Raw genomic sequence first — 27,500 nt, forward strand, 5'->3', positions numbered from 1 at the left:
CAGAGGTACACAACCAGGTACACAACCAGAGATACACAACCAGAGGTACACAACCAGAGGTACACAACCAGAGATACACAACCAGAGGTACACAACCAGCGGTACACAACCAGAGATACACAACCAGGTACACAACCAGAGATACACAACCAGAGGTACACAACCAGAGATACACAACCAGAGGTACACAACCAGAGGTACACAACCAGAGGAACACAACCAGAGGTACACAACCAGAGGTACACAACCAGGTACACAACCAGAGGTACACAACTAGATACTAGACTTGTAGTTCCCAAGACTTTTTCATGGTCTTCTCTTGTCTTGGTCTTGTCTCGGTCTTGTCTTGGTCTTGTCTTGGTCTTGGTCTTGGTCTTGGTCTTGGTCTCGGTCTCGCCTGAAAACATCTGAACACGTTTAACTGATACAACCTCAAGACACAAAACCAGCCGACCGATGACCTCACCTGCTGACCTGCTCCCAACAATACAGGTACACAACCAGATACTAGATTTGTAGTTCCCGAGACTTTTTCATGGTCTCGGTCTTGGTCTTGGTCTTGTCTCGGGTCTCTCAGTCTCGCTGTGTCTTGGACCGGGCAGAGCGGTCATCATTGAGCTTTGAATAATATCTGCATGTCAGTGATGTTGGTGTTATTCAGGGTTAGGGTTACGTTTTCATCGACTAATGATCTATAATTTAAATCAGTTCCATTTTTCCTCATTAGACAGTTGTTGGAGGTTTGTTGTTTTGTTAGATGACTTTCCATTTAAGATGGAACCATCTCCCAGATTGGTTCCGGGGGGCAGAACCCTCTCTACGTTTAAGAGTAGGCTTCAAACGTTCCTTTGTGATAAAGCTGATAGTTCGGGCCGGTTCCAGCTCCTAGTTTATGCTGCTATAGGCTTAGACTGCCGGGGGACTCCCATGATGCACTGGGCTCCTCTCTCCTCTCCTTCCTCTCTCTCCTCTCTACTCCAACCGGTCCAGGCAGATGTTCTCCCACTCTGAGTCTGGTTCTGAGGGTTCTTCCTGTTAAAAGATGTTCTCCCACTCTGAGTCTGGTTCTGAGGGTTCTTCCTGTTAAAAGATGTTCTCCCACTCTGAGTCTGGTTCTGAGGGTTCTTCCTGTTAAAAGATGTTCTCCCACTCTGAGTCTGGTTCTGAGGGTTCTTCCTGTTAAAATATGTTCTCCCACTCTGAGTCTGGTTCTGAGGGTTCTTCCTGTTAAAAGATGTTCTCCCACTCTGAGTCTGGTTCTGAGGGTTCTTCCTGTTAAAAGATGTTCTCCTACTCTGAGTCTGGTTCTGAGGGTTAGGGCTCTATGTGGAAAGAGCCTTCACATGACTCTGTTGGGATTTATAAATAAAGATTGATTGATTGACTTTGGGACTAGTTAGCAGTCAGCTCAGAGTCAATCCTCAGTCATGAAGACATGAAGACATGAAGACATGAAGTCATGAAGTTATGAAGACCTGCTCTGTCTCTGTAGTTGAAATAATAAGATCTAATATTTATACTCAGCAGCTGAACCAGTTTGGTGCTTTGGCAAAATATGGTGGAACTGGTTTTGATTTTGTTTTTCGGTCTCAGTCTCGATCTTGACTGGTCTTAGGGCGTATTCACACCAGGAAAGTCCTTTGGTCCGCTTATTTAGTCCGGAACAAAATACAATGTTTCTTGTTTGGTTTGGTGCGGTTTCTGTTCACATTGCGCTTTTCGCAAGTGGACCAGAATTTGTCAACAAACCCACATGTGTGCAAAGATCGTTCAATCATTGGACAAAAAGCTCCAGGTTCCAGGGTCCGTTTGGAAGCGAACCGAGACCACCTCTCCGACTGGGTCTCGGTCCGACTGTTTGGTCCGCTCCAGAGTTCGATGGTTTGTGTTCACACCAGCCCAAAAGGTCCGCACCAGCGATTTTTTTTGGTTTGGTCCGAACCAAACAAGGCAGGTGTGAATACGCCCTTAGTCTTGGTCTTGGTCTTGATACTCTCTGGTCTTGGTCTCAGTGTAGTCTTGACTACAAGTCTACTATATACACAACCAGCATCCAGAACCACCTTGGTTTACATCAACAGGAAGTTAAACGCTGTGGATCAGCAGGTAGAGTGGTTCGATTCCCGGCTCCTCCACATGTCGATGTGTCTTTGGGCAAGACACTTAACCCCAAACTGCTCCCGTTGCTATGCCAACAGTGTGTGAATGAGACGTGATGTAAAAACGCTTTGATTGGTCAGACATAACAGAACATTTACCATAAATCACTGCAGAGCTGTTTGTTTCCTTTGGTGAAGCTAGGCTAACAGTTTCCCTCTGCTTCCAGTCTTTATGCTAAGCTAAGCTAAACACACCCTGGACACACAGACATGAAACGTGAAGCGGCTTCAGATGAAGTTCAGAAGACATTCAAACCACTTCCAAGATTTTAAGAAGAGATCCAAACGACGACTTTAACAGAGAGGCAAACGGAGCCGGTGTTACAGAGTCTGTGACCTGATTAGAAAATGATGATCTTGTGTCTGTTTACATGAAACTGAATTTACCCACAAAACTGAAAGACTGAAACATAAAAAAGAAATTAGGTCACAAGATTTGACGGGTCACAGAAAACAGCGTAACACCAGACAGATAATTCAAACGCTTCACACGGCCTTAATTATACCTCAATTAGCACACACACACACACACACACACACACACACACACACACACACACACACACACACACAGACACACACTCCAGTCTCTTCATTAAAACATCTGCATGTCTTCTGCTTAATTCATTAAATATCATTCAGCTGTAAACTACCATTCACTGCTGCCTTCATGGCCACAAGTACTTTTAAATAAACCTTTTAAATAAAGTCTTAAACTTCTCCAAACAGGCAGCCGGTCACATGAAGTCATTTTAAAAAGAGTCTGATTTCCTCTCAGTCAGTTTGGAGGTTGAACTCTTGACACGTTTAGATGTTAATGAATTCAGTTAAAGGCTAAAAGCAGCTGAACTCTTCCTGTGTGAAGCAGTTTAAAAGCAGCAGACTCACCAGAGAGACGATCAGCCGGCGATGAGAGCAGCAGCAGAATGAGAAGTACAGCCTGGGATCATTAACCAGCTCGCTCGCTCTCTCTCTCTCTCTCTCTCTCTCTCTCTCTCTCTCTCTCTCTCTGTCTCTCTGCCTCTCTCTCTGTCTCTCTCTCTCTGCCTCTCTCTCTCTCTGTCTCTGTCTCTCTCTCTCTCTCTGTCTCTCTCTCTCTCTCTCTCTCTCTCTCTGTCTCTCTCACTCTCTCTCTCTCTGTCTCTCTCTCTGTCTCTCTCTCTCTGTCTTTCTGTCTCTGTCTTTCTGTCTCTCTCTGTCTCTCTCTCTCTCTGTCTCTCTCACTCTCTCTCTCTCTGTCTCTCTCTCTCTCTCTCTCTCTCTCTCTCTCTCTGTCTCTCTCTCTGTCTCTCTCCCTCTCTCTCTCTGTCTCTCTCTGTCTGAGGTGTGGCTCCAACCAGGAAATCCATCCTCCAGCTTCTCTTTTTATTTTTTTCCTCCTCTGCTCCCTGTGAGACAGTTTATCAGTCAAACATCGCCGCCTGCTGGCTGAACACACACATGACGCAGCACACTGAGTCCATAAACTCTCCTTTTACAGCTGATTCTGACTGAAGTTCAGATCTTAGTCGGATACTTTGAAATTATAATAATTGTCTTTTATTTTATTGACATTCTAGATATTTCCTTTATTCAGATTTGATTTAATTTGCATTGTCTTCAGCTAGTTATTTGTTTTTTTATGTGCTTTTGAAATCATATTTAGTTTTTCAGTGAATCAGGCTCGATGAGGTTAATCTGGCAGGTGGCTCTTTGATTCTGAGTTTAACTTTGACTTTGATTCTTAAATCCTTAATTTCTGATGAGTCTTTTCTGGATTATAAGAAACTCCAGCTGGGATTCAGGAAGTTTAATCTTTTGTGTGGCTCATTTTGTTTGTAGAGTTTGGTGCAGAAGTTCTTTGTTTCTGTTCTTTGTTGGTAAATCCATGTAAGCTGGAGGACACACTAACCAACCAACCAACCGTTATGCAGTATAATATTTGAATGAATAGATATAAATGTAATAATAAGGAAATATTTAAGTGGTTCAGCCTGAAGACATGAAGTCTGAACTGTCTCTAATAAACTCTCATTGTAGTTTCACATTTTCTCCAGAAGCTTTGAATGAGAAGAAAACACTTTGATCACTGTTGATAAAATCATCTTTATTGATTATTGAAGCTTCAGATTGTTGACACATCCAATCAGTAAAGTGTGATCAATGATTTCATGTTCAGATTGACTTCATCCACACAGTCAGTTAGTTTAACCCAGAATGTCAGCTATGTACAAGAAGTTCTGCTGTTTTCTCTGTTTAAGAAACAACAGACACAAATACATCAATACAAACATGAAACTAACATTTAGAACAAAGAGAAGTTCACATTTCATCTGAAGAAATGTCAGTGAAGGTTAAAAACATGGTGATGAGCAGTGAGAGCCTCCATGGATAAAAACACACAGGAAAAAGTCACATTTAAAGAAACTGATTATATAAACGATGCATACATAAAGTTAATAAAGTGTTGAATCATTATTAGCATGTCAGCTGATCTCTGAGCAGCTCAGAAACATGGAAACAAAAACATGAAGGATTACAACATCTGACACATGAAGTCTGAAATAGGAATGGGATGATAACCGTGTTCAAGGTGTACCACGATATGAAAAGGTCACGATAACCGAAACCGCCAAACCTTCTGTCATACGTTCCTAAGGTATGAGCCGTTTTTTGTCTGGTCAAAGACAGGAAGTGGAAAGGGAGTGGAGTATCACCTCACACCCTCATTACAGATTCAGGTTAAATTAACATGTCTGTCTTTATTTTTCTTCCTTTCAGGAACATTTTAGAGCTGTAATCACATTACAGTGAAACCCTGATATTTTTGCTTATGGTCATCATACCGGCCCATGCCTAGTCTGAAATGACTTCTGTCTATTTCAGTTTACACAACTCAGCTGTGGATTCTTTAGCAACATAAAGTCCAGCATGGAGAGGCTGAGTGAATGTGGTCTGGACTCTGTGGAGGAGAGTCATGGTATTAGTGACGCTGTAGAAGGACAGAATACCTGCACTGTGATCCAGGTACACTCCGATTCTGGAGGAAAGAGGACTTGAGACGGGAATTTTGATATGGTTGAAGCAAAATGTAGGATCATCAGTGTCACAAACTAAAGACCAAGATTTGTTATTAAAACCAAATCCAGATTCACCTCCTGCTCTGTTGATATCCTCGTATGCGACTGCTACCTCCGCTGCTGCTCCTTCTCCACTCCACTTCACCTCCCAGTAACAACGTCCAGTCAGACTCTGTCTACTCAGGACCTGCCAATATTTAGTGAATCTGTCTGGGTGACGAGGATAAGACTGTCGTTGATCCATTCGTTCGGCTTTTCTGTTCCCCTCAGATAATGACAAAAATGTGTGTGCAGTGTTTGGATCCAGAGTGATTTTACGTGAATATTTTAAGAACTGAGCTCTGGTCTTGGGTTCTGGTTCTGGTCGTGGCATTGGAACCTTCACTTCTGTCTCTGTCAGTGAGATGTTTGTCCATTTGTCCCTCAGGATGTCCTGTAGTTTATCTCTGAGCTTTGACACAGCTGCTGTCACATCCTCAAAGTCTCTCCGAGGACGGATATTGATGCTGGATGAGTCTGTAGGTTCACTGAGTTGTGACACTGAGGGGTAGTTGTGTAGAAACTGGTTGTGATCCTCTGTGTGTGAGAGCTGCTTCAGTTCAGCGTCTTTCCTCTTCAGCTCAGTGATCTCCTGCTGCAGCTTCTCCTGAAGCTCTTTGACTCCACTCACTTCAGTTTCCTGCTGGGATCTGATCTGCTGCTTCACATCAGAGCTTCTTTCCTGGAGGAGACGGATCAGCTGAGTGAAGATCTTCTCACTGTCCTCCACGGCTTTATCAGCAAAGCGACTGACGGCCTCCACCTCCTGTTGAAGCAGCTTCACATCTTTCTCTCTGTCCTGGATTCTCTGCTGGATGTTTAGTCGACTCACCTCGAGCTCTCTCTGCCTCTCAGTTATTTCTGCTGCAGCTGAGACTGTGTCGTGGCCTTTATGTTCATCCACAGAGCAGAGATAACAGATAATCTGCTGATCAGTACGACAGAACATCTTCATCACCTCATCATGAAGAGAGCAGATGTTCTCCTGGAGCTTCTCCGAGGGCTCCACCAGCTTGTGTTTCTTTAATTTGGTTGATTCAAAGTGAGACTGGAGGTGATTCTCACAGTAAGAGGCTGAACATGTCAGACAGGACTTGAAGGCTTTCAGCTTCCTCCCAGTGCAGACATCACAGGCCACATCTTCAGGTCCAGCATAGCAGTGATCAGCAGGAGCAGCTTGGAGTCCAGTCTTCTTCAGCTGCTCCACTAAAGCTGCTAACATGGTGTTTTTCTTCAGGACAGGCCTCGGTGTGAAGATCTGTCTGCACTGAGGGCAGCTGTAGATCTTCCTCTGATCCTCTCCATCCCAGAATCCTTTAATACAGCTCATACAGTAGCTGTGTCCACAGGAAATAGTCACTGGATCCTTCAGTAGATCCAGACAGATCGAACAAGAGAAAGTTTCTTGGTCCAGTTGATCTTTCTGCGCCATTTCAGCTCTCAGTGGCAACGACTGTCTGAGCTTCACTTCCTGATAAGTTTAATACGTTTGGACTTTGATCTTAACATGTGATTCTGCAGTGAATGCAGCCTGACAGGTCTGTGCTGCGTCACATGTTGGTTACACCCACTTTCAAACTGTAGATTTAAAGGGAGGGAACAAGGAAATATGATCCCAGAGTGGAGCTTGTCGTGTTTAAAGAACAGGGACGGTTATCAGACAAGGAGCTGCACTGTGGAGTCAAACTGTGTTTCCTCATTTACAGTAAAGTCTCAGTTAAAAGCTGCTCATCATTTAAAGAGTTTTACATTTTGCTGTAAAACACTTGTTCTCATGTCAACTTAAAACAAGACAAGACAAAAATAATTGTTTGTAACTTCAGAATTAAACTGACCTGCAGGAAATTAATATTAAAGGAAGGAAAATGAAGACGTGATCGATTACTCGCATATTCGTAGATATGGTTCCAGTTTCAGATGTTCATCAGAAAATGTTTCTATTCTTTTTAATACTTTAATTAATTAAGTGAAGCTCAGCAGTGGAAGAAGCACTGTGATGCTTTACTGCAGTAAAAGTGCCAAAACATCAGCGTAAAAATAATGCATAACAAGCCAAATATATGATATGTAATTTCACACTGTGTCAGTTTGTTGACACGCTGATGCTGCATTCAGGTCACATGGGGAAGATGGGAGAGAAGAGCTTCCAGTCTGCAAATATTATATCAACTTTCAGCCTATAAACAGAAGTTGGTGAATGTGAGATTTGATTTCTCTGACTTCCTGAAATCTGAGTGACTAGCAGAGAAATACATGAGACCATTTATATGATCAGTTTATAATTTAATCATTTTATAACTGGACTTGATGGACTCTACATGTGTTTAATTTAGTGTTGTTTTTCCCCAAATATGAGTTTGCTTGAGTAAAAACTGTAACACTCAGTCTTTGATTCATGACTGTTTTGATGTCCTCATGTCTTATTAGTGGAATCAACACATTCTTTCCTTCTGATTTAACTGAATTCAGCATCTCGTATGTGCAGAGATTTGATAAAATGATTGTTCTGCAGTAGAAAAGGTGAAGTAATTGTCACGGGTGGAGGTAAAACCCAGTTCCAGCACAAGACACCACAGATAGAGTTGGTATTTACCTTTGTTGCATATTATGGCAGGTATGAAGGAATGCAGGTCCACAGAGGTCCTAGTGGGCTGGTCAGGCTGCCGCAGATAGACCTCACTGAAGAGGCGGGAGTCCAAGATGTGCCGAGCAGGGATCCAGGATCTCTCATCGGGACCGTACCCTTCCCAGTCGACTAGGTACTGGAGGCCCCTCCCACAACAGCTGGAGGCAATGAGGTGGCGAACAGAGTAGGTGAGACCCTGATGAATCGAGGAGCTGGTGGTGCGATCTCTTGGTTCTTGTGACCTGTCTGGCTATTGGATTGCTGGTGGAACCCGGAGGACAGACTGATGGTGGAACCCGAGCTGACGGCAGAACACCTTACAGAAAACGGACGTGATCTGGGGTCCATGATCTGGGGTCCTTGATCTGGGGTCCTTGATCTGGGGTCCTTGATCTGGCCATGGAGCCAGAAGATATTGAGGAGTACCAACCTGGTAGTCTCTTTGGCTGAGGGGAGTTTGTGAAGGGGCACAAAGTGGACCATCTTGCTGAAACAGTCAACAACGGTGAGGATGGTCCTGTTGCCATCAGATGGGGGAAGGACTGTGATGAAGTCCAGAGAGATATGGGACCCAGGGTAAAGCGACACAAGGAGGGGTTGCAGGAAGCCAGCAGGAGCCTGGCGTGACGGCTTGTGCTGGATGTGGTTCAAGGGTGGCCCACCAGAACCGCTGGAAGAGGACATCATGGGTTCTCTAGATCCCCAGGTGGCAGGTGAACTTGGGGGGAGCGCATCAGACCACACAGGGAACAAGGAGGAGGGAGTCGGTCCCGGTGGCAGAGTCCACTTCCTCCTGGAACTGGTGAGACAAGGCATCAGGTTTGATGTTGTGGGACTGAGGACAGTAGGAGAGAGGAAATGGGATGCGGGTGAAGAACAGGAACCACGAGGCCTGATGTGAGATCCGTCTCTTGGCTGGTTGTGTTTCGGTACTTGTGGTCAGTCGACAACAAAACAGGGTTTGTTCCCCTCGAGCCAACGAGCAGCTTCCTGTCGCCGATGTCCTCATTTCTCTCTGCAGGTCACCGTCCATCCTCCAGCTGCTCTATGGGACTCTTTTTAGTTGTTTCCTCCTCTGCTCCCTGTGAGACAGTTTATCAGTCAAACATCGCCCCCTGCTGGCTGCACACACACATGACGCAACACACTGTGTCCATAAACTCTCCTTTTACAGCTGATTCTGACTGAAGTTCAACTTTTACTTTGAAATGATAACATTATCAGAACAAAAGTGTTCAAGCTGTTTTTACTCCTCTCAAATTAGCAGTAATATATATATATATATATGTATATATATAATATTAGTATGGTTTGATTATTCTAGATATTTACTTTATTCAGATTTGATTTAATTTGCATTGTCTTCATCTAGTTATTTGTTTTTTCATGTGCTTTTCAGTGAATCAGGCTCGATGAGGTTAATCTGGCAGGTGGCTCTTTGATTCTGAGTTTAACTTTAACTTTGATTCTTAAATCCTTCATTTCTGATGAGTCTTTTCTGGATTATAAGAAACTCCAGCTGGGATTCAGGAAGTTTAACCTTTTGTGTGGCTCATTTTGTTTGTAGAGTTTGGTGCAGAAGTTCTTTGTTTCTGTTCATTGTTGGTAAATCCATGTAAGCTGGATGACACACTAACCAACCAACCAACCGTTATGAAGTATAATATTTGAATAAATAGATATAAATGTAATAATAAGGACATATTTAAGTGGTTCAGCCTGAAGACATGAAGTCTGAACTGTCTCTAATAAACTCTCATTGTAGTTTCACATTTTCTCCAGAAGCTTTGAATGAGAAGAAAACACTTTGATCACTGTTGATAAAAATCATCTTTATTGATTATTGAAGCTTCAGATTGTTGACACATCCAATCAGTAAAGTGTGATCAATGATTTCATGTTCAGATTGATTTCATCCACACAGTCAGTTAGTGTAACCCAGAATGTCAGCTATGTACAAGAACATCATTAATGATTATTATCATGATCATTACAGTTTGATTGAACATTTCTTTATGAATTTACAAAGTGATGAGAACAAAATATCTGTGATGAAGGAAGTTCTGCTGTTTTCTCTGTTTCAGAAACAACAGACACAAATACATCAATACAAACATGAAACTAACATTTAGAACAAAGAGAAGTTCACATTTTCATCTGAAGAAATGTCAGTGAAGGTTAGAAACATGGTGATGAGCAGTGAGAGCCTCCATGGATAAAAACACACAGGAAAAAGTCACATTTAAAGAAACTGATTATATAAACGATGCATACATAAAGTTAATAAAGTGTTGAATATCCCTATTAGCATGTCAGCTGATCTCTGAGCAGCTCAGAAACATGGAGACAAAAACATGAAGGATTACAACATCTGACACATGAAGTCTGAAATAGGAATGGGATGATAACCGTGTTCAAGGTGTACCACGATATGAAAAGGTCACGATAACCGAAACCGCCAAACTTTCTGTCATACGTTCCTAAGGTATCCGTTTTTTGTCTGGTCAAAGACAGGAAGTGGAAAGGGAGTGGAGTATCACCTCACACCCTCATTACAGATTCAGGTTAAATTAACATGTCTGTCTTTATTTTTCTTCCTTTTAGGAACATTTTAGAGCTGTAATCACATTACAGTGAAACCGTGATATTTTTGCTTATGGTCATCATACCGGCCCATGCCTAGTCTGAAATGACTTCTGTCTATTTCAGTTTACACAACTCAGCTGTGGATTCTTTACCAACATAAAGTCCAGCATAGAGAGGCTGAGTGAATGTGGTCTGGACTCTGTGGAGGAGAGTCATGGTATTAGTGACGCTGTAGAAGGACAGAATACCTGCTCTGTGATCCAGGTACACTCCGACTCTGGAGGAAAGAGGACCTGAGACAGCAGTTTCGATGTCATTGAACATACATTTATAACTGTCAGTGTCACAAATTAAAGACAAAGATATTTCATTAAATCCAAATCCTGATTCATTCCCTACTCTGCTGATATTCTTGTATGCGACTGCTACCTCAACTATTTCTCCTCTCCACTTCACCTCCCAGTAACAACGTCCAGTCAGACTCTCTCTACTCAAGACCTGCCAATATTTAGTGAACCTGTCTGGGTGACGAGGATAAGACTGTCGTTGATCCATTCGTTCTGCTTTTCTGTTCCCCTCAGATAATGACAAAAATGTATGTGCTGTATTCGGGTCCAGAGTGATTTTACATGAATGTTTTAGGAACTCAGCTCTGGTCTTGGGTTCTGGTTCTGACAGTAAAACGTCCACTTCAGTCTCTCTCAGTGAGATGTTTGTACATTTGTCCCTCAGGATGTCCTGTAGTTTATCTCTGAGCTCTGACACAGCTGCTGTCACATCCTCAAAGTATCTCAGAGGACGGATATTGATGCTGGATGAGTCTGTAGGTTCACTGAGTTGTGACACTGAGGGGTAGTTGTGTAGAAACTGGTTGTGATCCTCTGTGTGTGAGAGCTGCTTCAGTTTAGTGTCTTTCCTCTTCAGCTCAGTGATCTCCTGCTGCAGCTTCTCCTGAAGCTCTTTGACTCCACTCACTTCAGTTTCCTGCTGGGATCTGATCTGCTGCTTCACATCAGAGCTTCTTTTCTGGAGGAGACGGATCAGCTGAGTGAAGATCTTCTCACTGTCCTCCACTGCTTTATCAGCAGAGCGACTGACGGCCTCCACCTTCTGTTGAAGCAGCTTCACATCTTTCTCTCTGTCCTGGATTCTCTGCTGGATGTTTAGTCGACTCACCTCGAGCTCTCTCTGCCTCTCAGTCCTTTCTGCTGCAGCTGGGACTGTGTCGTGGCCCCTATGATCCTCCATAGTGCACAGATAACAGATACACTTCTTATCTGTACGACAGAATATCTTCCTCACCTCATCATGACGAGAGCAGATGTTCTCCTGGAGCTTCTGCAAAGGCTCCACCAGCTTGTGTTTCTTTAACTTGGTTGATTCAAAGTGAGGCTGGAGGTGATTCTTACAGTAAGAGGCTGAGCAAGTCAGACAGGACTTGAAGGCTTTCAGCTTCCTCCCAGTGCAGACATCACAGGCCACATCTTCAGGTCCAGCATAGCAGTGATCAGCAGGAGCAGCTTGGAGTCCAGTCTTCTTCAGCTGCTCCACTAAAGCTGCTAACATGGTGCTTTTCTTCAGGACAGGCCTCGGTTTGAAGGTCTGTCTGCACTGAGGGCAGCTGTAGATCCTCTTCTGATCCTCTTCATCCCAGAATCCTTTTATACAGCTCATACAGTAGCTGTGTCCACAGGAAATAGTCACTGGATCCTTCAGTAGATCCAGACAGATCGAACAGGAGAAAGTTTCTTGGTCCAGTTGATCTTTCTGCGCCATTTCAGCTCTCAGAGGCAACAACTGTCTGAGCTTCACTTCCTGATACTAAACTTCCGTGATTCTGCTGAATGCAGCCTGACAGCTGTGTGCTGCGTCACATGTTGGTTACACCCACTTTCAAACTGTAGATTTAAAGGGAGGGAACAAGGAAATATGATCCCAGAGTGGAGCTTGTTGTGTTTAAAGAACAGGGACGGTTATCAGACAAGGAGCTGCACTGTGGAGTCAAACTGTGTTTCCTCATTTACAGTAAAGTCTCAGTTAAAAGCTGCTCATCATTTAAAGAGTTTTACATTTTGCTGTAAAACACTTGTTGTCATGTTAACTTAAAACAAGACAAGACAAAAATAATTGTTTGTAACTTCAGAATTAAACTGACCTGCAGGAAATTAATATTAAAGGAAGGAAAATGAAGACGTGATCGATTAATCGCATATTTGTAGATATGGTTCCAGTTTCAGATGTTCATCAGAAAATGTTTCTATTCTTTTTAATCCTTTAATTAATTAAGTGAAGCTCAGCAGTGGAAGAAGCACTGTGATGCTTTACTGCAGTAAAAGTGCCAACACATCAGTGTAAAAATAATGCATAACAAGCCAAATATATGATATGTAATTTCACACTGTGTCAGTTTGTTGACACACTGATGCTGCATTCAGGTCACTTGGGGAAGATGGGAGAGAAGAGATTCCAGTCTGGTAATATTATATCAACTTTCAGCCTATAAACAGAAGTTGGTGAATGTGAGATTTAATGTGAGAATTTAATCATTTTATAACTGGACTTGATGGACTCTACATGTGTTTAATTTAGTGTTGTTTTTCCCCAAATATGAGTTTGCTTTAGTAAAAACTGTAACACTCAGTTTTTGATTGATGACTGTTTTGATGTCTTCATGTCTTATTAGTGGAATCAACACATTCTTTCCTTCTGATTTAACTGAATTCAGCATCTCGTATGTGCAGAGCTTTGATAAAATGATTGTTCTGCAGTAGAAAAGGTGAAGTAATTGTCACGGGTGGAGGTAGAACCCAGTTCCAGCACAAGACACCACAGATAGAGTTGGTATTTACCTTTGTTGCATATTATGGCAGGTATGAAGGAATGCAGGTCCACAGAGGTCCTAGTGGGCTGGTCAGGCTGCCGCAGATAGACTTCACTGAAGAGGCAGGAGTCCAAGATGTGCCGAGCATGGATCCAGGATCTCTCATCGGGACCGTACCCTTCCCAGTCGACTAGGTACTGGAGGTCCCTCCCCACAACAGCTGGAGCCAATAAGGTGGCGAACAGAGTAGGTGAGACCCTGATGAATCGAGGAGCTAGTGGTGCGATCTCTTGGTTCTTGTGCCCTGTCTGGCTATTGGATTGCTGGTGGAACCCGGAGGACAGACTGATGGTGGAACCCGAGCTGACGGCAGAACTCCTTCCAGAAAACGGACGTGATCTGGGGTCCTTGATCAGGGGTCCTTGATCTGGGGTTCTTGATCTAGGGTCCTTGATCTAGGGTCCTTGATCTGGGGTCCTTGATCTGGGGTCCTTGATCTGGGGTCCTTGATCTGGGGTCCTTGATCTGGGGTTCTTGATCTGGGGTCCTTGATCTGGGGTTCTTGATCTACGGTCCTTGATCTGGGGTCCTTGATCTGGGGTCCTTGATCTGGGGTCCTTGATCTGGGGTTCTTGATCTGGGGTCCTTGATCTGGGGTTCTTGATCTACGGTCCTTGATCTGGGGTCCTTGATCTGGGGTCCTTGATCTGGGGTCCTTGATCTGGGGTCCTTGATCTGGCCATGGAGCCAGAAGACATTGAGGAGAACCAACCTGGTAGTCTCTTTCGCTGAGGGGAGTTTGTGAAGGGGCACAAAGTGGACCATCTTGCTGAAACAGTCAACGACGGTGAGGATGGTCCTGTTGCCATCAGATGGGGGAAGGACTGTGATGAAGTCCAGAGAGATATGGGACCCAGGGTAAAGCGACACAAGGAGGGGTTGCAGGAAGCCAGCAGGAGCCTGGCGTGACGGCTTGTGCTGGTTCTGGTTCAAGGGTGACCCAGCAGAACCGCTGGAAGAGGACATCATGGGTTCTCTAGATCCCCAGGTGGCAGGTGAACTTGGGGGGAGCACATCAGACCTCAGAGCTGGAGGGACAAACAGGCAGTCAGGGGGGCAAGCATTGTGCTCAGACTGACCCACAGTGGCAGACCTTACCCACTACTCACACTTCCCAGGTCAAGGTGGTGACCACACAGGGAACAAGGAGGCGAGAGTCCGGCCCGGTGGCAAAATCCACTTCCCCCTGGAACTGGTGAGACAAGGCATCAGGTTTGATGTTGTGGGACTGAGGACAGTAGGAGAGAGGAAATGGGATGCGGGTGAAGAACAGGAACCACGAGGCCTGATGTGAGATCCGTCTCTTGGCTGGTTGTGTTTCGGTACTTGTGGTCAGTCGACACCAAAACAGGGTTTGCTCCCCTCGAGCCAACGAGCAGCTTCCTGTCGCCGATGTCCTCATGTCTCTCTGCAGGTCACCGTCCATCCTCCAGCTGCTCTATGGGACTCTTTTTAGTTGTTTCCTCCTCTGCTCCCTGTGAGACAGTTTATCAGTCAAACATCGCCGCCTGCTGGCTGCACACACACATGACGCAACACACTGTGTCCATAAACTCTCCTTTTACAGCTGATTCTGACTGAAGTTCAGCTTTTACTTTGAAATGATAAATGTCTTTTATTCTCTTTTACTTTATGCATTTGGGTTTTTTACTGTTAATCTTTCCTGCTGCTTTGTTGTCTTATCTTATAATTCACAGTATCGCCTCATAATTAACCTCCATACCAAACTTCTGCACCATAAATGATTCATAAACACTTCACCTGTCCCTAATCCTAACCCTAACCTTAATGAAGCGTTCAGAGAGAAGGGAGAGTTTATTATTTAGTTTGTATGCTTTCTGTTATTGGTGAACAAAAATCAATGAATTATATTAAATGTGAAAAATGCAACAATGATTTTGTATAGTGATATAACTCTAACCGTAACCGTAGCAACAATATATATATATTATTAACAATAATTAGTATTGTTTGATTATTCTTGACATTTCTTTTATTCAGATTCGATTTAAATTGTATTTTTTTCAGCTGTGAAACATTTAGAGTTAAACTGGAGCCACCTGCTGACTGAGTGAGTCTGAAACATACAGGAAACAGACCTTTCATAATAAATGTATCTGAAGTACCTCAAACTGTACTACAGTAAAGTACCTCTAACTGTACTACAGTACAGTACCTCTAACTGTACTACAGTAAAGTACTAGTACCTCTAACAGTACTACAGTAAAGTACTAGTACCTCTAACTGTACTACTAACTGTACTACAGTAAAGTACTAGTACCTCTAACAGTACTACGGTATAGTACTAGTACCTCTAACAGTACTACTAACTGTACTAGAGTAAAGTACTAGTACCTCTAACAGTACCTCTAACTGTACTACAGTAAAGTACTAGTACCTCAAACAGTACTACAGTAAAGTACTAGTACTACAAACTGTACTACAGTTAATCGGTGATGAAATTGTCGTCTGAGGAGAAAAACTTAATAAAATAAAATAAGACAATAATAATCAATGCGATGGAGTTTTACTTTGACAGCGCCAACAGGAAGTGGTGATGTGGTGAGGTGAGCTTGACGCAGGCGCAGATCGCATTTAACCTGCAGCATCAGACGCGTCTGCACACAGAGAGACCTGCAGAGGAACAAAGAGCTGCAGCCTGAAGCCTGGAGGTAACATCTGCTTCATTCAGCTTCAGCTTCAGGTTTTAAATGTTTTAAATGTTTTAAATGTTTTATTAATAATTATAATTAACAGCGATGAGAAGATTTAAAGCTTTAAAGCTTTAATATGATGGACGACCAGAACAAACCGCGTTAAATGTGAATATTCAGCTGCGGCTCTGCTGACTGTCTGCAGCTCATCGTGTTCAACTGGTTTTAATAAACTGGTTTTAATAAACTGGTTTTAATAAACTGGTTTTTAATAAACTGGTTTTAATAAACTGGTTTTAATAAACTGGTTTTTAATAAACTGGTTTTAATAAACTGGTTTAATGGTGGGCATCAGTGGGCCAACGCCCCGTCCTGTCTCCATCGCTTCATCATCTCATTAACATCTTTACTGTTCTGTCTTTGTTAGAAACATTACATCATGATATATATTATATTATATTATATATTATATATTGTATTATATAATATATTGCATGTCTGTAGTGAAGCAGTTTGAGCTGCTGAGTCATCAGCTGGTGTATTTCAGACTTGACCTCATTTAGCATAAAAATATCTGATGGACTGAAACATGAGGCTCAAAGCTATTAATAGATATTAATACTCTAAACATGTAGAAATATCATTATCTACTAATATTAATCCACTATGTATTAATGATAAATATTAATAAACACAGGATCTATAAATCATATAAAAATGTATAAATATATATATAAACATAGTATTCATACATCTATAAATCTATTAATATCTATTAATGTATAACTATCTAATGTATAATTATAAATATATTAATATAAAGGTTGCTGCTGTCTTTGTGATGATGATTAATTATAATATTATTAATATTAGTTTCACTATAAAAAGGTAAAATATTAAATAATAAATGTTAAGTTAAAGACTTCCTACATTATAATGTTAATAAATGAGATTCATGTGATATTTATTTATTACTTATATTTATCTGTAATGTTTCCGTCAGTGTTGAAACATTTTAATCTGGTGACCGGCTGCTTATATATTTAGATATTTAGATATATATATATATAATATATATTTAGATCCAGTCAGAAGTGACTCAGCTGGTTTTATTTAACTTCATATTTCATTTTAAATCTTCTTCATGTTGGATCATTTATATTTGATTTGTTGATTTTAAAGTTTGACTCTATAACTTTCTGTTTTTAGATTATAAAGATATTATTTAGCTGTCAGATAAAAGTTTATTATAAATAAAAGCAGGTTTAAAATCATCGTTCAGATCAAATATAAAAACATGTGACTCTATAACTTTCTGTTTTTAGATTATAAAGATGTTATTTAGCAGATCTAAATCTGATCTATCTTTGTCAGATAAAAGTTTATTATAAATGAAAGCAGGTTTTAAATCATCGTTCAGATAAAATATAAAATATAAAATATAAACCTTCTGAACATGTTGAGAGATTAAATGAAATGAGTTTAATATGAAATGTAAATGATTTAGTTTCTGGAGGACAGGAAGTCAACCGTTTGCAGAACTGACTCTTCAAAATAAAGGGCTGAACATGTAATAAGAGTTTGTTCCTTTATTTTGAAGGGTTTGTGTTTTTGCTCCGTTAGTTGTGTTTCCTGTGTGATGTCGTATGTTAATAACGTGAAGAGATAAACTCATAAATATAAAGATTCAACTACATGAACATCATCAGGGTGTAAATATTAAATATACATATATTAACCCTCCTGTCATCCTTCCTTCCATCCTTCCTTCTCTCCTTCCTTCCTTCCTTCTCTCCTTTCTTCCTTTCTTCCTTCCTTCCTTCCTTCCTTCCTTCCTTCCTTCCGTCCTCCCGGGTCAAATTGACCCTGTCTGTTATTTCCTTCTTTCCTCTTTCCTCCTTCCTTCCCTCCTTCTTTCTCTCCTTACTTTCTTCTTTTTTTCCTCCTTCCCTTCTTCCTTCTCTCCTTCCTCTTTTCCTTCCTTTTTTCCTCCCTCCTTCCTTCCTTCCTCCCTCCTCCTTTCCTTCCTTCCTTCTCTTTACTTCCTTCCTCTTTTCCTCCATCCCTCCTTACTCCTTTCTTTCCTTCCTTCCCTCCTTACTCCTTTCCTTCCTTCCTTTATTCCTCCCTTCCCTCCTTTCTTCATTCCTTCCTTCCTTCCTTCTTTTCCTTTCTTCCTTCCTTCCTTCCTTCCTCCCTTCTTTCCTTCCTTCCAATAACATCCAGATTCAGCTGTGACATCATCAGTGACGTCACCAGTGACATCATCAGTGACATCACCAGTGTGTCTGTTTGACCCCAGGTTGAAACATGATGGAGAAATCAAGCAGCCAGTACGACTCCTTCCTGTTCTGGAGGCAGCCAATCCCAGAGCTGGACCTGTCGGAGCTGGAGGATCTGATTGGACCGCAGGCGGCCAATAGCGGCAAAGGAAAGGACAAGATGTTCAAACGGAGGAATCAGGACGAAGCGGTGAATACGTTTAATATTACTATTATTATTATAATAAGGAACATAGTGTTTATACTGACCGACTGGATGTGAGATGCTTTGATTATTGAGCTTTAAAGTAAGAATAAATATGTGTTCTGAGTTTGACATACTACAGAAAAGTGTGTTGTTAACAGGCGGGGAGTTCCTGTCCTCTGAAATGAGGCCAACCAGGAAGTAACTTGGAGCTGCATTCTATCAAAAGGCCACCAGGGGGCGACCGTCTCTATACAAGTCAATGGAGAAGTAACTTAGAGCTGCATTCTATCAAAAGGCCACCAGGGGGCGACCGTCTCTATACAAGTCAATGGAGAATTCACCAACTTCTCACTTGATTTCTAACCTCAGTAAACGTTTTCAAAATGTGTTTATGGTCTCAATCGCTAGTTTAAAGCCTTCTTCAATGCAGTATGATGTTCATTTGGGACATTTTGGCCTCCCTGATTTTATATGTGACGATAAAGCAGGGTATGCATTAGGGCGTGGCTACGTCCTGATTGACAGGTTGATTGACCAATGTCCTCAAGATCCAGCCCTCGTAACCATAGCAACCTCACCCCTTCGCCATTGGTCCCGCCTCATGCCCATATAAGTAGAATCCGTGTTCATTTTTTCCCATCATGCACCTGAAATTTTCAAGATGGCCGCTGCCTAGATTCGATACTATTGGCTTCCGAGCAGCAGTCCACAAACCAATGGGTGACGTCACGGATGTTACGTCCATTTCTTTTATACAGTCTATGGTTGTTAACCACCCTGCAAAATTTGAATGATTAAAAAAATCACCAAATTTATGAAATTAGGCTTCAAAGTTGTGTAAAAATCAGCCTCTTTCTCAGCTACCAAACGCTGTGGGCGTGGCCTCCGAGTCCGCTGAAGCCCCGCCCCCTCCCAAGTATCATCTGTCAATCAAAGTCACCACCTCTACCAGAAACATGGACGCTACATCTGAGAGCTTTCTGCTGCTAGCTCGGCGGCTAACTCGGCGGCTTACTCAGCTGCTAGCTTGTCGGCTAACTCGTGGCTAATTCAGCTTCTAGCTCGTCGGCTAGCTCCACTGCTAGCTCAGTGGCTAACTCGGCCAATCCACAGTCAGGTTTGGTTACTTTACTGGTTACTCTAACTTCTTCTTCTTCTTCTTCCTGCAGGAGGAATTCTCTGAGTTCTCCTCCTTTAACTTCTGGAGAGCTCCTCTCTGTGACGTCGACGCTCTGCTGGCCGACCTCAACCTGCGGCTCTGAAACGCACCATCACCTGACCCCTGACCTCTGACCCCTGACCAGCCTCACCATCACCTGACCCCTGACCTCTGACCCCTGACCTCTGACCCCTGACCAGCCTCACCTGACCCCTGATCTCTGACCCCTGACCTCTGACCAGCCTCACCTGACCCCTGATCTCTGACCCCTGACCAGCCTCACCTGTCCTGACCTCTGACCCCTGACCTTTGACCCTCTGACTGTAGACCTGAGTGAAGCTGGATTGAAGCTTCGTGTTTAATGTGTGAAAACGTCACTTTATAAATTAAGTTCAGATCAGAAATGTTTCCATTAACTACATTTAATATATTTATTTTATCCATCTGTGCCTTTTCTTTCTTTCTTTCTTCCTTTCCTCCTGAGCTGCTTTATTTAAGTATTATTATTTAACGTTATAATTTATGAGCTGTTTCACTGAGCGGGCCTCAACCTGAAGCCGAGTCGTCTGATAACTGATCAATAAACTGATTAAAACCTGAAACGCCTCAAAGGCTCATTATTCACTACTATAGTACTATTAGTAGTACTAGTACTTTACTGTAGTACAGTTAGAGGTACTAGTACTTTACTGTAGTACAGTTAGTAGTACTAGTACTATACTGTAGTACAGTTAGAGGTACTAGTACTTTACTGTAGTACAGTTAGAGGTACTAGTACTTTACTGTAGTACAGTTAGAGGTACTAGTACTTTACTGTAGTACAGTTAGTAGTACTAGTACTATACTGTAGTACTATTAGTAGTACTAGTACTTTACTGTAGTACAGTTAGAGGTACTAGTACTTTACTGTAGTACAGTTAGTAGTACTAGTACTATACTGTAGTACTATTAGTAGTACTAGTACTTTACTGTAGTACAGTTAGAGGTACTAGTACTTTACTGTAGTACAGTTAGAGGTACTAGTACTCTACTGTAGTACTGTTAAAGGTACTAGTACTTTACTGTAGTACAGTTAGAGGTACTAGTACTTTACTGTAGTACTGTTAGTAGTACTAGTACTTTACTGTAGTACTGTTAGTAGTACTTGTACTATACTGTAGTACTGTTAGAGGTACTAGTACTTTACTGTAGTATTGTTAGAGGTACTAGTACTTTACTGTAGTACTGTTAGTAGTACTAGTACTATACTGTAGTACTGTTAGTAGTACTAGTACTTTACTGTAGTACTGTTAGTAGTACTTGTACTATACTGTAGTACTGTTAGAGGTACTAGTACTTTACTGTAGTACTGTTAGAGGTACTAGTACTTTACTGTAGTACTGTTAGTAGTACTAGTACTTTACTGTAGTACTGTTAGAGGTACTAGTACTTCCTGTGTGTGTACGGTGGAGTATGAGGGTCAAACTGAACTAACGTATGAACATGTTTAGTAGGATAAAACCAGTTATTATTATTATTATTAATAATAATAATAATAATAATAAAAGGATTAACATTCATGTGGGTCATTCTCTGTCAGAGCAGATGAAACTGTAATATATTAAAATCAGAAGAGTCAGCTGATCATCTCCGTCAGGTTATTAAACTATGACTGGAAACATTTATAGTGTTTTAAAGTCTGGCCCAAAGCATCATGGGAGTTGTAGTAATGTCTCAGTCTATCAACACACTGATCAGCTGATTCTGGTCCAATGAAAGAATCAACTGGAAGCTTTATAACAGAAATTAATCTTTATTTTTATTAGAAACATTTCACTCATACAAACTGAGAACAATTATAACATAAAAACAATCAATCATTTTAACCACAGATAATAATCCCAACATAAAGTCAAATATATAATAAATAATATACATACATAATACAATCAGAATTAATAAATTATAAAACAAATAACATGTTTAGATTTAGTTTTTATTCCATTTTGAGTTAAAAGTTAAATTCACAAAAACATTAAAACAGATAATATAGTAAATACATCATTAATAAAATAACTCAACTGATTATTGTTATTAACATTAAAAACTAACTCAATGTTTTCAGTTTGAAATAAAATTTAAATGTTTAAGCACAAAAATCTTAATGTTGAAGTTTCACATCACATCATGACTCTGGAAAACAATAAAGAAATAGTGGATATAATATAATATAATATAATATATACTAACATGATGTTTAGTGAGGCTGCAATGAATTATTACTTCCATTATCAATTAATCTGCCAACAATGATCAATAATCAGTTTGTTTGGTTTAAACAGTTTGATCAACTTATAAACAAACTAATAAACATATAAAAGTTATAAATGATCTGTTTATGAATCATTCCTCACAGCTGAGAGTCTAATAAACATATATGTGATGTAATAACAGTGTTAGTAGAGTCTGATCTGGTGTTTAATAACCTGAACTGAGCTCAGGTCAGATTTATATGTGTTGGTATTTATGTCTCAGAGATGATATCACACATGTTTCATCACACTGATGCAAAAATCACATAAACATCATTTACTGTCACAAACAGAACAAACATCAGCCTGAATGTTTTAATATAAAACTAAGAGTTCAAAGGTAAAAACATCATTATAAAACATTACTAAACGAACATTAAACAGAAATAAAAGCAGATTAATTAAAAGTCAAAGTTCCTGTTAGAAGTAAATGCTTACTGTACATGTTTATGTAAATGTTTAATTTGTTAACTCAGATTTAAATAATCGGTATTTTGGCGCCAACAACATCTGAGTTTAATTCTTGTGTTTTCAGCAGTTTGTCAGTAAAACAAGATGGCGGCCAGCAGCGGACCTAACGGCTGATCTCAGACCAGCCTGAGCTCGGCTGCTGGTGACGTCACATAGAAGCTCAGCGGGGCCGCGCTGACCCGGGGTCGGTTTGGCGCGCATTCAGAAGTCCCGCCCACAGGAAGGTTAACCTGTGGCTTCCAGCTCCGGAGCAGCCGCCATCTTTGAAGCTCAGAAAACACTAAAATAAGACTTTTATTAATCTTTCCCACCACGCGAACACCTGCACACGTTACCTTTACGTCAGGAGACGTGACGTCGCGTGCTGAACAGGCGGGAAACCACGAGAGAAAAAAGGTAAAAAACCGCGATTGTCACTAACAGTCTGCATGCTAACGGCTAACAACTAGCTGCTAAACACCCGCATCAAGCTAAACACAGTTACGGCATCATTTCCTGTCTGGACTTTCAACATAAAATACCATAACATCAGATATTCATTTATGAGCATCAATAATAATAAATAAGTACGAAAAACAATACCATTAATAGTAGAAATATATAATAAAATATAATAATTGTGACATTGACAGCACAGCAGCAATATTAGTATTGATGGTATAATAAAACCTATAACGAGCTGCAGCATCGACATCTTCACCAGTCAGAAGCTTTTAATCTCCAAATTAAATGTTCTGTTTGATTAAATGAGCTGAGTCTCTTTTATTAACACGTGAATTCTTCCTTTCCTGTTATGTTGTGTTTACTTCCAAACAATCTGAACATAAAACACAAAACTCAATCCTGTCTGATATTGTGATAATAATTTAAACCATGTTGCCCAAATAAATACAAAGCTGAAATGATGGACAACAAATCAGTGACTAATTGGACAGTTGCTTAGTTGTTTTATATTCCTTTGGAGGAAATATTTAATAAAGCTAGATCAAGATACAAAAACTTACACACAGATATTGTTCACTCTGACAGGATCAGACTAATAACTGATCAGATTACTGTGAAATAATTATTGAACGTCTTAAATTTTACATGTAATCAGATGTAACGTTTCACGCTCTTATTGTGAAGGCTGCACCCACAACATCCGGGCGCGTGCCCGTCGCTGCTCGGTAACTTTCCACCGTAAACAACCGTTGGAGACACGCTGTTACTGCTCTAACGATGTTTACCGGACAGACACGTTAGCCCCGCACGGACCGGGCAGTACTCACCGCACACAGATCCGCAGCGCCCCGCACAGACCAGCAGCACGCGGACCGGAGCACGCGCAGCCGTTTGCCTGATTAGCCGCTAGCTTGCTAACTAGCAGAGCGCGCGCCCCGGCTGGATCCTCACGAGCCTGAACGGTAAGAAGCTCCGGTGGAATAAAACGCCATTTTCTGTCTTCACGCGCTCACCGGACACACAGAACACCGGCAGCACCGGAGCAGCGTGAGGAAGAGCTCACTGAGCGCGCGCCTGCAGAAACAAGGTAACCGGATGTGGAAGTAGTTTTTTCTCCGCGTGTAAAATAGGAAATTTCTGAGTGACTTCCTCCGGAAAACCAACAACTTAATATCAAACGGTTTCCTGTCGGTGTTACCGTAAATGATTCGGTGCGGGACGTGGCGCGTGAGGCTGCACGCGCAGAGAATGCGGGGCACGCGGGCCATGGCGTGTTGATGGCGGGTAAAATGGCTCCTCGGCCGCGGACAGAAAAGCTTCGTCTCTCTCCGCTGTGTCGCAACCACAGCCAATGTTAACAGGCTGAGTTCCATTATCGGACAGCTCGCCGTGCTAACGGGGCTAGCCGCGGACTCTTTGCTCATTAAAACAAACAATAGTTTCCAGTTTAAACACAAACAAACACAAACAGACTGAAGTTAAAAGTCCTAAAAACAACTAAACTACAAACTCTGATCTTATTTAAGTTTAGTTTCATCGCGCTGAACACTGATTCCATTATCGGACACACAGAGATTTAGTTAATAAACATGTTTTTAAGTCGCGTGTAGAAAGAGACAGTTTAAAGTATTAAACACGACCAGCAGCTGTGTTATCTACCAGACTCCTCATAAAACACACACATTCAAACTGACTCATTAGAGATTAAACTGTGTGTTTGTCCGATTATGGACACACAGCCTTTAGCTTCCCTGCAGACTCAGACAGCCATAAAAACATTTAGTCTTATGTCTCCAAACTGTTTTCACTTGTTCACAGTAATATAAAAGAAGTGAGGAAGAACAGTAGTGAATAAATAAACATGCAGGTTGGTTTAAAGTCTGATAATGAAGTTGTAGATGAAGTTTGACTGTTTCTAGTTTTATGAATGAATCTTCTAATCAGGGTTATGTGTAGACAGAGCTGAGCCACATGTTAGATCATCATCAGTAATGTTGGTATAAAAGATCAATAATAAAACAGTCTGGTAAATTCACATAATGACATCATATTACAGTAAGGATAAGACTCTTCTGCTGTATCAAATATAACAACGATATCTAGTCTCATATCTTTACATTGATATAATAATCAATATATTTCTTAGTAGATGTTGAGAACACGACGTTTCCTTTATAATAAAACATAAATGAACAAACATGAAATCAGCAGCTTGATTAGAAATGTTAAAAACTATTAAAGTTAAACACAAGACAGAATCAGACTGTTACTGGATCACTGAGACGTTTGATCAGCAGCTTCTTTTCATTACTAACATTATTAGTATTATTATTATTATTATTATTAACATTAATATTATTATTATGATGATGTACTGATGATAGGAGTTGAGTGTCCATGTCCTCACACCTGGAGTTATTTCTATCTTTATGTTCCTGTTTAATATGAAGTGAGATGTTTAGTTGTTCCTGTCAGTGATGTATGATGTGATAGAAACAGATGTTGTTGGAGGGTGGGTGAGGGTGAGGGTCTGGGTTAGGGTCTGTGAGGGTTAGGGTTAGTGTTAGTGGGTTATGGAGCTTTTCCACAACACAGTTCCAGCACTACTCGGCTCGACACGGCTCCAGGAACCTTTTCCGTTACAAAAAGGGACCTACTCAACGTGAGGAGGGTCGTCATAGCAACGGCTCCGCGAAACTGCCTTGACTTTGTTTTATACGCGACAGAAACAATGGAGGCGATGGTGTACTTGCTGCTGTATCTGGCTTTCTGTCTCACACAAAGCAAGAAAATTACTGAATGACTGAAACGCTGTTGTTGGTATTTAAAAATGCCGGGTGTGGGACGGCTCATGACTCAGTGACTCTCTGACCAATCAGTGGCCGCATTCTGTTGGCGTCACATTCAGTATCTGCTCGGCTCGCTTGGAGCCTCAGCAGAGCAGATACTAAAACACCAGCAGGTACCAGGTACCAGATACTATCCCTGATGGAGGAGCAGAGAAACAGAGTCGAGTCATGCTGGAACTGTGTAGTGGAAAAGCTCCATAAGTGAGGGTCAGGGTTGGTGGGTTATTGACGTTGTGTTGTGTCTCAGATGTCTCTGGTGGACCTGGGGAAGCGTCTGTGAGGGTGAGGGTCTGTGAGGGTCTTAATGATGGTATGTTATGTCTCAGATGTCTCTGGTGGACCTGGGGAAGCGTCTGTGAGGGTGAGGGTCTGTGAGGGTCTTAATGATGGTATGTTATGTCTCAGATGTCTCTGGTGGACCTGGGGAAGCGTCTGCTGGAGGCGGCTCGTAAAGGACAAGACGATGAAGTCAGAAACCTGATGGCCAACGGAGCGCCCTTCACCACCGACTGGGTGAGACACAGCACAGTGCACGTTACTGTGCACGTTACTGTGCACGTTACTGTGCACGTTACTGTGCACGTTACTGTGCACGTTACTGTGCACGTTACTGTGCACTGTGCACGTTACTGGGCACAGTGCACGTTACTGTAAATGTTACCAACCACCTGTTACTGATCTGTGTGTGTGTGTGTGTATCTCTCTGTGTGTGTATCTCTCTGTGTGTGTGTGTGTGTTTGTGTGTGTGTGTTTGTGTGTGTTTGTGTGTGTGTGTGTGTCTCTCTCTCTGTGTGTGTGTGTGTGTGTATCTGTGTGTGTGTGTGTGTGTGTGTGTCTCTGTCTCTGTGTGTGTGTGTGTGTGTGTGTGTGTGTGTGTGTGTGTCTCTGTGTGTGTGTGTGTGTGTGTGTGTGTGTGTGTGTCTGTGTGTGTGTGTGTGTCTCTGTGTGTGTGTGTGTGTGTGTGTATCTCTGTGTGTGTGTGTGTGTGTGTGTGTGTGTAGCTGGGCACGTCTCCGCTCCACCTGGCTGCTCAGCATGGTCATTACTCCACAGCTGACGTGTTGCTGCGAGCCGGCGTCAGCAGAGACGCTCGGACCAAGGTGGACCGCACGCCGCTGCACATGGCGGCCGCCGAGGGCCACGCCATCATCGTAGAGCTGCTGGTCCGGGTGAGAGCCTCACATCAGCTGATCCATCAGCTGACCGATCAGCTGATCAATGAGCCGTCTGATCAGCTGATCAATGAGCCGTCCCATCAGCTGACCGATCAGCTGATCAATGAGCCAATAGTTATATCAGAGATTCATTTCTTCCTCCCTCCCTCTTTTGTTCTTCCCTCCCTTCCTCCCTCCCTCCTTCTTTCCTCCTTCCTACCTTCCTCCCTTCCTCCCTTCCTTCTTTACTCTGCCCTTCTTTCCTTCCTCCTTTCCTCCTTTCCTTCCTTCCTTCCTTCCTCCCTCCCTCCTTCCTTTCCATTCCTCCCTTCCACCCTCCCTCCTTCCTTTCCTTCCTTCCTCCCTCCCTCCTTCCTTTCCTTCCTCCCTTCCTTTCTCCCTCCCTCCTTTCTTTCCTTCCGTCTTTCCTCTTTCCTTCCTTCCTTTCTTCTTTCCTCCGTCCTTCCTTCCTTCTCTCCCTTTCTTCCTCCCTCCTTCCTCCTTCCCTTCTTTCCTTTCCTCCCTCCCTCCTTCCTTGACTCGAGGACAACAGATAAAGATATGAAACCTTTGTTGTCATGGCAACAGTGAACACCACGATTTACTGACATGAGAAAGATTAAGATCAGAGTTTCTAAATGTTTCCCGCTCTTTTTACT

General features: G+C 42.0%; 5 protein-coding genes across 7 annotated transcripts in view; 2 read left to right on the forward strand and 3 right to left on the reverse strand.

Annotated features, from left to right (window-relative positions):
• cdc42se1 (CDC42 small effector 1) overlaps positions 1-3,177 on the reverse strand; it is a 35,342-nt gene extending 32,165 nt beyond the window's left edge. The window contains exon 1 of the mRNA XM_053334747.1: positions 3,048-3,177. The gene's annotated coding sequence lies outside the window, so the exon portion shown is untranslated. The remainder of the gene's footprint in view (positions 1-3,047) is intronic.
• LOC128374517 (tripartite motif-containing protein 16-like) lies at positions 2,543-6,695 on the reverse strand. Its single transcript, XM_053334787.1, has 2 exons — positions 5,030-6,695; positions 2,543-2,562 (listed from the first exon to the last, which is right to left on the reverse strand). Exons 1-2 carry the CDS (start codon positions 6,687-6,689, stop codon positions 2,543-2,545), a joined length of 1,680 nt encoding a protein of 559 aa, XP_053190762.1. The 5' UTR covers positions 6,690-6,695.
• Positions 6,696-10,373: 3,678 nt separating this feature from the next.
• LOC128374460 (tripartite motif-containing protein 16-like) lies at positions 10,374-12,245 on the reverse strand. Its single transcript, XM_053334734.1, has one exon. The coding sequence runs from the start codon at positions 12,243-12,245 to the stop codon at positions 10,584-10,586; it is 1,662 nt and encodes a 553-aa protein (XP_053190709.1). The 3' UTR covers positions 10,374-10,583.
• Positions 12,246-18,310: 6,065 nt separating this feature from the next.
• mllt11 (MLLT11 transcription factor 7 cofactor) lies at positions 18,311-19,735 on the forward strand. The gene is made up of 2 exons (XM_053334751.1): positions 18,311-18,476; positions 19,643-19,735. The coding sequence occupies exons 1-2, from the start codon at positions 18,315-18,317 to the stop codon at positions 19,733-19,735; spliced, it is 255 nt and encodes an 84-aa protein (XP_053190726.1). The 5' UTR covers positions 18,311-18,314.
• Positions 19,736-22,561: 2,826 nt separating this feature from the next.
• The window catches only part of gabpb2a (GA binding protein transcription factor subunit beta 2a), a 10,042-nt gene continuing 5,103 nt past the window's right edge, over positions 22,562-27,500 (forward strand). The window contains exons 1-3 of one of the 3 annotated variants that reach the window (XM_053334737.1): positions 22,562-22,790; positions 26,093-26,200; positions 26,689-26,856. In XM_053334737.1, coding sequence (XP_053190712.1) covers positions 26,093-26,200; positions 26,689-26,856 — 276 coding nt within the window. In that variant the 5' untranslated portion in view covers positions 22,562-22,790. Of the gene's footprint in view, positions 22,791-23,333; positions 23,926-26,082; positions 26,201-26,688; positions 26,857-27,500 lie in introns of those variants that run through there. The other 2 variants (XM_053334736.1, XM_053334735.1) reach the window with 2 other exon arrangements.

The sequence above is a fragment of the Scomber japonicus genome, chromosome 15, assembly GCF_027409825.1.
Source record: "Scomber japonicus isolate fScoJap1 chromosome 15, fScoJap1.pri, whole genome shotgun sequence".
Classification (NCBI taxonomy): Eukaryota; Metazoa; Chordata; class Actinopteri; order Scombriformes; family Scombridae; genus Scomber; species Scomber japonicus.

What these genes read in the sequence shown, in the direction of transcription:
- LOC128374460 (XM_053334734.1), bottom strand. Translation starts at nt 12,245, where the DNA reads ATGGCGCAGAAAGATCAACTGGACCAAGAAACTTTCTCCTGTTCGATC.
- LOC128374517 (XM_053334787.1), bottom strand. Translation starts at nt 6,689, where the DNA reads ATGGCGCAGAAAGATCAACTGGACCAAGAAACTTTCTCTTGTTCGATC. An exon ending in AGAATCCACAGCTGAGTTGT is followed by an intron (nt 2,563 to 5,029) that starts GTAAACTGAAAT and finishes TTTATGTTTCAG; the next exon opens with TCTTTCAGTTTTGTGGGTAA.
- mllt11 (XM_053334751.1), top strand. Translation starts at nt 18,315, where the DNA reads ATGATGGAGAAATCAAGCAGCCAGTACGACTCCTTCCTGTTCTGGAGG. An exon ending in GGAGGAATCAGGACGAAGCG is followed by an intron (nt 18,477 to 19,642) that starts GTGAATACGTTT and finishes TTCTTCCTGCAG; the next exon opens with GAGGAATTCTCTGAGTTCTC.